This window comes from Notolabrus celidotus, chromosome 1 (assembly GCF_009762535.1).
Source record: "Notolabrus celidotus isolate fNotCel1 chromosome 1, fNotCel1.pri, whole genome shotgun sequence".
NCBI classification, from domain to species: domain Eukaryota; kingdom Metazoa; phylum Chordata; class Actinopteri; order Labriformes; family Labridae; genus Notolabrus; species Notolabrus celidotus.
The window spans coordinates 9360644-9373128 of record NC_048272.1 but is presented as its reverse complement, the minus strand read 5'-3'; the positions used below and the strand labels follow the sequence as shown (position 1 = coordinate 9373128).

Genomic DNA, 12485 nt, shown 5'->3' with positions numbered 1-12485 from the left:
TTTTTAAAGAAACAGACACTGACGGGTAAACAAGATGATTCAGTCGGTTTTCAGAGACTGAATGAGTAACTTATCATCTGAGGGTGATTATGTAATTATTGAGTCTCCTTGTTTTCAAAAGGTTTCTTAACATCAACAAGATCAGCTACTGAAACTGAAAGGAAAGTCCCCTTCAGTTTTTTTTTTTTGAGTCAATGATTATTTGATTCTATTTCAGCTTTATATTCTATGTTTTACTAACCAATGATGCCAAAGATGCCCAAGATGTTAGGGGCAAATATCACCAGCATGTTGATTAAGGTGAGCAGAACGACAGCGATGGCAGTGTGACGCAGCCAGTTGAAAGACTTGGTTGGGAATATCATCTGCTGGATGGCTCTACGTACCTGTGGACCCACACAGACAGAGGATTCAGTGAGGGAATAAAATCACAAGATAATGCAAAGTGGTTAAATACAACAACACAAACAAACTTACGGGGAACAACACAATAGGGACAGTCAGTGTTACAGCTGTGAGGACGGCCACTCGCACACACAGGATCAGAGTGTCGTAAGGGTCAATCCTGCTGTAAGTGTGCAGCAGTTCAGGCTCCACATTGCCTAGAGAAATATAAAGAAAATACAACTTAATAGTGTCAGTGATAATGCCTTTGAGTGCTGAACTACATATTTTCACCACTAGAGGGAGCTGTGGCTCCATGTGCAAGAAAGAAAGCAGCTCGGACAACACTGTCTGTGAATACTACACATAACTGTTTATCTGTCTGAATACTGGAAAGTCCTAATATGCAGTAGCCCCAGTAAAAAGTAACACAAAAAAGTAACCAGCATAATAGCAAAGGATTTTTAAAAAACAGAAGTCCCTGGAAGTACTCATATTCCCCAATTTTCCTCAATATGAAACATATATCAATGTACATACTGTCTCATTGTGGCATTTACATTGTTAATGTTTCACTCAAACTGCTATATCAGAACCAATCTGCCACCGCCTGATGATGGCAAAGCTTCTGGGAGTGCTTGCCAACTTTTCAGGGCTTCTGGTGTAGTCAAAGAGTAACAAAGGACTTCTAGCCAGGAATTTCCTGAATGGAGTTCATTTTGAGAAGCTACACTGAAGAGCAGATTGTTTGCTGTGCTTGCATGTCAAAACACCTACTTTTGAGCATAGCTGGCTTATCCTAAAAAACAACATGACTGAATATTAGTATATCCAGCTAACAGTGAGAAGACATTATATCTCAAAATGCTCAAATTAAACTTTGTAATTTTTTTTCAAGTACAAGATTGTCTTAAACCTAGAGAAGTGCTGCTATAATACATCTCAAATTAAGGTGAATATATCTCAAATGAAGAGGTTAAAATGAATTGTATTTGTGCAAAAATCTTTTTTTGAGTGAAAAAATACTAATTGTTAGCATTACTGGCTTATTCTGAGACACTAAGCTTTAAAATACTGGTAAAATATTGATTAAAATAAGTTTTCCCTGATAATTTTAAATTCACAGTTTTGTAAATATTACCTCTTATTTTCAGAAATCTTACCAAGCAAATTTTCACTTGTTCTATTGGCAGATTTTTTTCCTTATTTCAAGATAAGAGTAACTTGAAAAAAGTTTTTTTTTCTTGTTTTTGGAGGGGCATTTTTTCCAGTGTGACAGCTTGGTGCATTGTAGCTGCTTGCTGGGTGACTTTAGGCTCACCCCAACTTTATCTTTTCACTAGTTACTTGATCAGCCCAAAGTTAACTGAAGTTGGCATTTCCAGTACAGTGACCGCAAACTCTGGGTTTTATTTTTAATTGTGAAAAACAAGTAGTTAAAACAGAGATAAAAATGATTTGAAGGGTGGGGGGTCTCTGTCTGGGGGATACTGACCACCAAACCCCTCATAAAGACCACCAACTAGACAACATCCAAGTTGATCGTTCTGACCCTTTTGCTCTCTACATGAATGGTTCCCTGCATACATCTAAACCACTTAAAAGCTAGTGGGCAATACTACTCAAAGGAAACCAGAACTCTTCTGACACTAACGTCAGGGGTAAATGTGCTCACCTTTGAAGGTCAGGTACCCAAACAGAGCTGCCAGAAAGTACATTGTGTACATGACTAAGATGGAGAGGTTGGACACTTTCTGCATCTTCTTCTTTGTTGGGCTAAAATCAGAGAATACAAAGTTACATGAATGCAATGAATGCACTGAAATGCTAACATTTGATGCATGATGCAGATGAGGCACTCACTTGCGGAGTTCAGTGTAGATGGGGAGCACCTCAGGGTGGCACACAAAGGCGAAGGCTAGGATGGGAATGGTGTATGCTGTCTGTATAAAACATATAAACACGTGATTTTTTTATGATTCAGGTATAATTCAGCTACACAAAAGCGTGTAAATCTTGACTTACAGCGCACCTTAAAACTTTGATGTTTGTGTCCTGAATGTGTTAAAGCTAGACAGTTAAGCAGACTGTGTCTTCACTTCAGCTGCCTACCTGGGAGTTGATGGTGAACATTCGGGGGGAGCAGTCCTCTTCCTCATGAGCTAGACCGTTGTTGTACTCATGGCTGTGACTTGAGACATTCAGACTGTGGAGGGCAGCAGTACTGTTAGAGGAGTACTCCTCAAACGGGCAGGGAATCTGAAACTTCTTGTAGATAACCTGCAGGAAGACGGGATATATGATAAAAAGAAGCAGGGGTGTTTAAAATAAAAGACATGGTGTTGAAGGGTTGTGAGTCAGTAAACAAAGGATCCAAACGATCACTGGCAGGATCAGGACATTTCACACCAGATTAGTGTGACTGAGCCTGTAAGTCCCCTCAACCTTTGATGTGTCAAAGCAGTGCTTATATTGGCCTTATCAAACATAGACACATACCACTGCAAATAGAGACTACGGTGGGAAAGAGACCAAGGTGGGAAAGTGGGTGCTAAGATGACATGCTAGGACAAATATGAGCTAGACCAACTTACTGCGCTGAGAAAAAACACCATGCAGCTGAGAGAAAAGCCACTGGTATAGCCAAGGTAACCTGAAAATAAAGAGAAAAATACATTTAGGGCCCTATTTAAATGATCTCAAATGCCTGGTATAAAGTGCATGGTCCAAATTAAATAAGGGCCTGTCTGCCCACATTTTGTTAGATAAGTGGCACACAATCTGGGCACTAAGTGAGGCACAGGGCGCAAAGAAGTTGGACTAAGTCCCTTGATTATTCAAATATGTGTTTTGGGTGTATAATGAATGAAACCAATCATTGTGTCTGCTCTCATTCTCTTTAAGAACCAGGTGTGCATTCAGGCTGGCGTAAAATTTTCTTCATCACAGATTTCAGCCTTTCTATTGAAATACACAGGGCTTGAACCGGAAAATATAACTGCACTCCTTTCATTGTGCTCCCAAAAAGCACAAAAGAAAAAGAAGAAAAAAGAAAGCACACATAATTCACTGTATGATTGATATCAATGCATGGAGTAATGTAATATCCATTGAAGCAATTCCTCTGCAACATGTACATTTACACACGAGGCACAGCAGCATAACTTAATTCGTTATTTTAGACTCAGAACTAGCCAATGGTATTTGACACGCTCTAATGTTGTTCTAATGTTATTTTGCGTTGCATGAATAAGTGATTGTTCAGTCTTTACTGATATCCGGGAGCACCATGGTAAGTGGCACCAAGAGTAATGTTTGAGGATTGTAAAAGTGTGTGTGTGTGTGATTACTCGTCTGTCTCTGAGTGTATTTGAGAGATTGCACATCAGAGAATGCACACAATGGAGAGCATGCTGTAGTTTTTGGTGCTAGCAGGGCGGAGCAGAAGCAGCCATGAAAAGAAATAGTGGTGACAGTGTACTTGGCATCAATACAGCACCACACAAAAAGTAGTATCATGATGTAAGGAGATGTGCGAAAAGTACTCCCCTCTCTAAGTCATCAGTCCCATTTAAAAACTCAGTTTCACTGTAATTTTTACACAACAAGGGTAGAAAATAACAATGCCACTTGCATTGTACACCTAAATGTTATGTCTCCTTCAACTGACCTGTTACATTTGGCCCTGAAGAGAATTTTGAACCATAAAGAGCTCTATTAGTTGCACAAGAAATCCAAAGAGTTTACAGTCAGGAGCTTTCCTGCTGTCTTATGAAAAAAAATAACTCAATTTCTGTGACCTCCCAAAACTCTGGAACCCGGAATGGCAGGTTAATCCCGTACAGTAAAAAAGGAATAAATGCTGTGGCCATGTCAGGAAAAATTATGTCTGATTGGCCACCTGCTGTTCCCACAGCCAGTGGCTGGATTACAATCCCACTAATTGCTTTACTCTGAGGTACCTGCTTCATTGAAATGTCATTATTTAGCTTGGATCAAAGTCAAAAGATAATCTTAGAAGATAAAAATGTCTGGTTATGAGAATGTAGCACATATAAAGTATGTGTTAGGTAACTAAAAACTGTGGAAAAGACCAAATAATTCTAGATGAATGCACTAAAGATGAAGAATTTAAGATTTGTAACATGTTTCATAACAAAGTTTGAATAAAACAGACCATAGAGAAGTGCAGGAATATAATTGACCAACAGACTTTTGAAATAAAAGGGCAATAATTATATCCCAGGAACAAAACAAAAACTGAAGCTGATGCAAGCCCAATTCCACCAAAATCAAACAAACAAAAAACTGCATGACAAAAAAAAAAACTGGAATATGAGATTAGTAGTTTTTGACTATGCTAAGACTTTGACTTACAGTCATTTTGTTTTTAAAATGCCTAGGTTTACATTTATTAATGGGCTTCTAAAGACCTTATTAACATTGTAAAAAGATTCTCAAAAACGATCATTGAAAAGTTCCTGTGGCAGAAAGAAACCAAAAAAGCTGTTCCATGGTTGCAGCTAAAACACCTGACAAAAAATGTAGGGCCTGTTTCCACTAAGGGAATTTTTGGCACCAATGCAGTTTAACATTTTCTGCCCCTGGCTTCCTAAGCCCAAAAATGCCCTAAGCATCAGCTGCTTTTTGTTGCTGCACTCAGCACTCTGAGTTGATAACAGCTCAACTTTTGGGACACAGTCAGGATACAGTCATATACAAATCTTCTACCTCCCACTGCAGTAGCCATACGCTTCTACTTAGTTCTATTATTTTTAGATAAATGAAAATATCAAATAGATTTTTCAGCTAATTTGGCTAAATGAAACCACAAAAGGGGTCCACTGTATTAGCTGTACTCACCAAGCTGTTTCATCAGAGCCAGGGGCAGGATGATACTGGCAGAGACCATCATGACCAGGTAGTTTCCATTCAAGTACCACAGTCTGTTTGGAGAAAAATCCAGTTTACTTTTGGGAGCTCAACATTTCAAACATTGGCACACAAACGCAGCACTGAGAAGGAGACAAAAATAGAGTGGAAAGTGCTAGATGGTGTGAAATTTGTTGACACATTCAGTAAAATGGTTGGAACTACTTTCCTTAAAATCAAGCAGACTGAAAGATCTTGTTGGAGTAATGGAAATGTATTACAAATCTACTGTTCTCAGTGTTTGATATGTTGTATTTCACCAGAACTTAATCCTTAACATACCTCCAATAATTTACATGTTAATAAGTCACATAAATAACAGTGGAGCCTAAACACCATTAAACTGCAGAAGTCCACAAATGTTACCACTGCTGTTTCTGTCCTTCTTTTTTTGCCAACGCTCCAAAAATATCTCCATTACTCACCCCATACCAAACACCCCTGAATAGTTTCCCTCTTAGATGGGTAAATGCTTTTGGACCAAAGCTAAAAAATGCAGAAGAACGGAATGACACATCCAATCTTAGCCCCTTACATCAAGAGGAGGACCTTTCTGCTGGATCATCTTCTGCTAAATGTGGCCTACACATGTCCTGCCATTAAACCAACCTGCTGTGAATGACCCACGTAAAACATAACTCCCTCATATAACATTAAAAGACCCGCTGGGCTTGTATACTTGGAACATGTTTGGATATGTTGGAGCTGGGACGCAGTTGGAGGTCATTGCTGAGTGTCTGTGTCATGGTGGTCTGGGTATAAAACTCGACATTTCACTAGCTTTTAATCATTTCCAACAACTCCGCTTACAGTCAACAAATGGTATTTGGTTGAATATCTTGTTCCAATTAAACTTGTTCTAGTCTTTGAAGTGGGAAACCACCAGTTTAACTAATTTAGCAGAAAAGACACTTTTTCCTTAAGTCCCTCATTCAGTAGAAAAAATGGGAAAACCTCAAACGTCAGTAGCACCGGCAACAGGTAGTTTGGATAAATGACTTACAAACAATTAGGCCACTTTCACTTCAATCCTCTATAATGTGTGCTGTATAATCTGTGTACAGAAAGTCCTTTATGTCATACAGCCCCTCTTTGAGCTGATAAGCTTGTTATTCTTAACCCTCTGAAGAAGACACAAGCAGGGGGATCAGCTGCCGGCCATAGCTCTACAGGCAGGGGTGCACAGGGATCTATGAGACCAGCTCTGTGTGTGTGAGCCTGTGAGTGTGCGTATGTGTTGGAAGGAGTCCCTTGAAAGCAAGGAAAGTCACATGAAGAACAGGTCATGTCCTCTTCGGACTTCAGGTCAGTAGGTCTTTGTAGATGATCAGCTTTCACATGTGGTTGCTGTGAATCCAGAGTCATTAAGGGCAAGTCCAGGTCAAATTTCAACTCAGCTGAAACCAGTAAATGTCAAGTTTTGAGCAGTGTTGCAGGCACAATTTGAATACCTGATCTAAAGCAAATCAAAAAACAATATTATGATTATTGAATAGTCATTTTAGTCATAAAAAACTAGTTCCTGCTTCTTAAATGTGGAGACATTTAAGCAGTTCTTTGGCATTGATGATGGTAAAAGGAAGGCCTTTGGGTTTGTAACTGTTGGTTGGATCCCTCAGAAATTGTGATCCCCTTTTTTCACCATTTATTGACTAAAAGGTGAGTCCACTAATCTGGAAAATAATTGCCGGATTAATTTATAATGAAAATTATTTTTCATGTTATTCCTAATGTTATTTCAGCAACAGCATGTCAGGTAACATTAGGAGTATGGGATAATGTATAGTGAGCAGGTGCTTATGCAAATTAAAATCCCAACAGGGTGAGGATGACCCCTACAGCAAGCAAAGTGACACACCTTTCAACATAAATGAGGCAACTTTTAACTTTGTTGCTATTATCATTACTGCTTGTGGATTAGGTTTAGCAATCGGCAACTTAGCAATGCAGCCTCCAGCTCTGCTGCTGTCGGCCAGATGCTTGGGGCCCACTAGCTCCTCAGGCTGCTCCAAAATCTGTGCTCAATTACTGTCATTATTTCCACACTCTTAAGACCAGCCTGAGATGGAAACTAACGTTTTAACCACAATGTTTAACACTTCAAATGGAAAACGGAACCTTATGATTTTGCCACAGTGTCAACAGGCAGTGGTGAAATGTACCAAACCCCTTCCACTGCTTGATTTGCTATGACTTGTGTGATTAGGTTGTCCCTGGTGTCACTTTTGCTATCAAGAATTAATACATGCTGTTATGGTGTTTTAACCAATCAGAATCAATTATTTAACAAAGTGTAATGAGGCTTTACTATTGCAAGTCTGCTTTAAATATCTTGCTGTGTAGATGTTGATTTTCTTACCATGTCAATGATGTTAGCTGCTGCTATGATGTTACTAGATGTATTTGCTGGCAAGTAACAAAACATGATCTATCAAAATGTCTCATTGTTTACAAAAAACAAGCATCATTCTGAGTTTTTATCTCAAACATTGGTATTGTTAAACTGATATATTAGTTAACAAAATTGATTCAGCCAGGCCCAAGTCTTAATGGAGTACAGTCAAAATAAACAAGTCCAAGTCTTGTCTCAAGTCCAAATATTTCCAAACTATCTGACCTTCTCCATGTGTGACCATCCAAACTCCCCTCCCCACCAGCCGCAAAGCATTCCCCCTCTGTTCTCCTGACGCCACAAATCTGTATAGCATGAGGCACCTCAAGTGGAAATGAACAGTGTGTGGATGTCGTTTGCTGAGAGCTGGCCCTGAGCTGACCTGTCCTTATGCTTGGCCTCGGAATTTGGCACCCATTACGCCACCTGCTGCTGTCATTTGTGTGTGTGTGTGTGTGTGTGCTCCATACGTCAATTTTGATAGTAGCTACGCCCCTTTTCCCTGTCATATATACAAACAACTGATTTTAATCTATTCCACTTCAACATTGATTGATGATTAAGTGTAAGGAGGGTAATGTCCTTTAGAGAGCTTAGACCAACATTGGTTTTTTTTAGGTCAAAGCATGAAAACAAGGAAAAAATAAAGTAGACTACAGACTTCTGCTACTTTTAAGCCAAAGCTGTTTCAACCCAATTTTTCCTCACATTTCTAAAAAAAACAAAAAGAATTTTCCTTCAGGCCTGAGATGTTTATAGAGGTGTGTCTGCAGTCACTGCGATCCTTTTTAAGCACAAGGTTTGTTTTTAGCTCTGAACAGGCATCTGGAATCCACTTCAGTCATGCATGTCCTTATGCAGAGTGTCTGTGTCTGTGGCGTGACTCTGACGTCAACCCCACTCACCTCTACAACCTGACAGCACTCAGGGTCTATGATGTATGTACACATAACTGACAAGGAGTCACCCCCCTCTGTTTCTCAGCCAATTACAAGCTGCCTTTCTCATCACACCTCCCCCCAAACACATGCACACACACAGGCACATGCACAGGCACACGCGCGCGCGCGCACACACACACACACACACAGACACAGACACAGACACAGACACATACACACACACACACACACACACACACACACACACACACACACACACACGCACACGCACACACACACACACACACACACACACACACTGAATGAATCAATGAGTAGTGTGAACTGAAACATTCCTTGCCCACATAGTCTGCCAGAACCCCTTAACCCCGGCACACAGTGTCTGAGCTCTTGGCAAAAGCAGCCAGGAGTCATGTGCCCTTCACTAGCAGCTCAGTGATGGTGAAAAGCACTTCAGTGATAATACTAACTCAGAGCTGGGTTCGACCTTCAGGAAAGCTTGGATGACCAGAGGTAACTCTGATTTGACGATGTACAGGTAGCTGGACATGGCTGAAAGACAATAGAAAGAGAGAGAGAAGTGTGAGTGTGTGGAGAACAGCGTTTGAGTGAGAGTACATGCACATGTTGCTGAACCAATAGTCACCAGTAAACTGTGTCAAGAGAAACCTTATCATATCATGTTTGTAAAGCGATAGAGAAGCAGCTACTGGGGCCATGTACTTGTGTTTAACCTCACCTGGATAAGGTGACTTCGTTAGTTTAAAAAGTGTATACACTGCCAACAGGACTAGATGTAGTTCATTAGTTTAGTTCATTCAATAGTTCATTCACAACCAGTATTTTCAAGACAGAGTTTCAATTCTTAAAAAATGGAGTATGGCTTTGCTGTAGGAGAAAAAAAATAAAAGAGCAGGAAAGATGTTTTCAGTTGAACAAGTAACAGTAAATTTTTTTTTTTAACAACTTTGTTGCTTATTGATATTTTCAGTCATGTGTCTAGGAAAAATTATTATTCTCTAATATAAGAGTTGTAATGAATTTTACAGCAGTAAGAGGTAAAGTGTGTACAAATGGGAATTTAGATTCTGAAGAGGTCCCTGTCTCACCCATCTCATAGTGGAGTGACAGTGGCATTTGAGGACAAGAACCCCCCAATGCATGAAAAGTATGATCCTCAATTTGTCAAGTGAAGCGACAGTGGCCTTTGAGGTCAAGAACATGTATGTTCCTAGTTTGTTCATTCTGTGCAACCTGGCTGAGCAAGATGGTGATCTCAGTGGAAGGAACACCTTCTCCAATGTGGATATAAAATGCTCATACTAAGTTTACGAGAACAGAATTATTATATCCAGGTGACTATACACTGTTTTAAACATACTTTTGAATATTACATTCCATTTATACCCAGGCTGTTCTGCTAAATGCAGTTAATTACTGTACACTTTACCTTTAAATAATTTGAACTTATTCAGACATTCTGAAAAAAAACGTTTGGTGAATTAAGAGGAGCAAGCAAAGCTATCAGAGAGAAGTAGTTTACCAAAAATGATCTAACCTTTGCATACATACAACGTGTCATATATGAAGATCAATATCAACAACTTCATTTTTCTCTCAAATCTTGGCTTGGGCCTCAAAAAGCTATTCAGTGCCATCAATGAGCTGCTGTCTCAACCTTAATTCATATCCAGTTATGACACCAACTTAAGGGTGACAAGTCCACATGAAAGCTCTTTCTTACACACAGTCAAACACATTGTAGTCTTCTGTGATCCACAAAGTGTCGGCCAGAAACAGAAATACATGTTTTCCAGTGAGTGGGAGGCACTCTTATCAATGCAGAGACCACCAGGGAGTGAAGCTGTTTACCAACAGCTCTCCTGATCTCTGAGTACATCCTCATACTCAATGCTTAAAAGGAGCCAGAGCCGAGTGAAGCCAGTGTAATGCTGGAATATGGATGTGTGTGTGTGGTTGGTTGAGGCATATAAAAACCCTAAGCCATGTAATGATGTGTAATTCATGTTTTCTGCTGCAGGAATTTTGCAAACAGTGGACATATTTGAAAACATATTAATCACTGAGCCACAGCCGTTCCTCACCTCCAATGTTCTGCAGGGTGATAGCGATACCAGCAGCCATTTTTCCTGGAGTGCCAAAGGCTCTGTACCCCAGCTGTTCATAAGCTCGAATCCCTGTAAGCACATTACAGCACAATGATCATCGCTCAGAAATGTTTGCAGAGACATCCCTCTGAGCAACACAATAAGGTTCTGTCAAAAAATACAATTAAGACAGGGCTCAACGTCTGTGAGGAGTGGGTGTTGCACCTTTTTACCTTGTATAATTTTTATATTTTCCAAGATGTTACAAACTTTATTAAATCCTATTACTGCTAAATTAATGATTTAATTTATTTTTGTTAGGTAGATTGTAATCCAAAACCTTTTGATAGTTTTAGCATGTAAACTACAATTTTATCGTAATTGACACAAACCCTGCTATAGTGTTTAAAGCAGTCAGAACATAAAGAGAGGTTGTTGTTTTTTTACATCGCCAGAAGTCTTTGTCACCTTACTTTAATGCTGCAGCAGAGGTAGTCACACTGTTGGAATTTTAAGCCAATGTATAACATAAATGAGACAGCTGTACACTATAATCAAGTAAAGTTAATCTCCTTAAAACACACACACAAGACACAATTCTTACCTACAATGCCTGAGGATTTGAGCAGCAGATGAATGGAGTAAGAAGACAGAGCTGCTACAGCAGTTAGAAGAAACCTACGACACATGGTAGAGGGGAAAGTTATATTCCTGTATAATATTTTACACATTATTGTGTGCCCCCTCTTTTTCCCCCTCATATCTGTATGCATTTCAGTCAGATAGTTGCATTAGCTCATGATGTATTGTGCATAATGTTAAACACTGCTATAGAGCTTACTTACACATTTTATTTGATCTGACATACAAAAAAGGGAAAAATCTGTTCTAGATACAAAAAAAAATTATTCAGCTTGAAACAAGATGAGGGAAGTCTTTCATAACAAAATCTAATAAATGTTATCCTTTGATAGCCATCAATAGTCCTACACACATGGACCAAAAGTTGATTTCCCACAACCTTTTCTTTTTTGTGTTGTCCTACGCACACAAAGATCCCAGAGCAAGTCAGGTCAGCATTCCTAATAGGTCAGAGAGTTTGATCCCGTATCCATCGTCTTTCTCAGACCTTTCTAAGCATTTTTGTACACTCTGCATCTCTTATTGTAAAATCTGAAGTGCCATATTTTTCCCACTCATTCCTGTTAGCAAGGGATAGAAGCCAATCTGGGGATTCCACTTGACAAACAACTAACAAACAAGCATTTATTTATCTACTTTAAAGAGCTGCTTTGTATCTTTACAGATGTAATTTCATCCATACAGAAATATCTTTCTCTTGATCCCGAAGGCTTGGTGAAGTATTCTGGAGGGCTCCAGCTTTTTCATGCCTGCTCTATTTCTGTGTCTGGCTGGAAATATGCTGACAAGGACTGAGGAAGTCTATTTGTATCTCTGCTGCTGGATCAACGGTTCTTCTGACACTACAGACAGCTACAAGGAGAGACGTACAATTGGTGGTACACAGTTAGAGGTACAACTGTAGCAACAAAAACAAAACAGAAAAGCAAACACTAACAATTGGAAAGTAAAATTTCAAAAAAGGTCAGATTGGGTTCTTGGATGGTTTTATGAATAAATACTTTTTTTTCCTTAAACATATGATCTGCCCTCATATATTTTATTTGAACTACAGGGGCTTTTCAAACAACCACAGCTTTCCACTGAGGCCAATAGTCTTTTAATGACTTTACAGATCAGGATATC

The 12485-nt window shown here is 39.4% G+C and overlaps 1 protein-coding gene across 1 annotated transcript in view; it reads right to left on the bottom strand.

Moving 5' to 3' along the window:
* The window catches only part of slc38a3b (solute carrier family 38 member 3b), a 33821-nt gene that overhangs the window by 4828 nt on the left and 16508 nt on the right, over positions 1–12485 (bottom strand). The window contains exons 6-15 of the mRNA XM_034688239.1: positions 11323–11396; positions 10716–10808; positions 9081–9162; positions 5248–5330; positions 2979–3037; positions 2497–2664; positions 2248–2327; positions 2060–2160; positions 478–602; positions 242–386 (exon numbers count right to left, since the gene is read on the bottom strand). Coding sequence (XP_034544130.1) covers positions 242–386; positions 478–602; positions 2060–2160; positions 2248–2327; positions 2497–2664; positions 2979–3037; positions 5248–5330; positions 9081–9162; positions 10716–10808; positions 11323–11396 — 1010 coding nt within the window. The remainder of the gene's footprint in view (positions 1–241; positions 387–477; positions 603–2059; positions 2161–2247; positions 2328–2496; positions 2665–2978; positions 3038–5247; positions 5331–9080; positions 9163–10715; positions 10809–11322; positions 11397–12485) is intronic.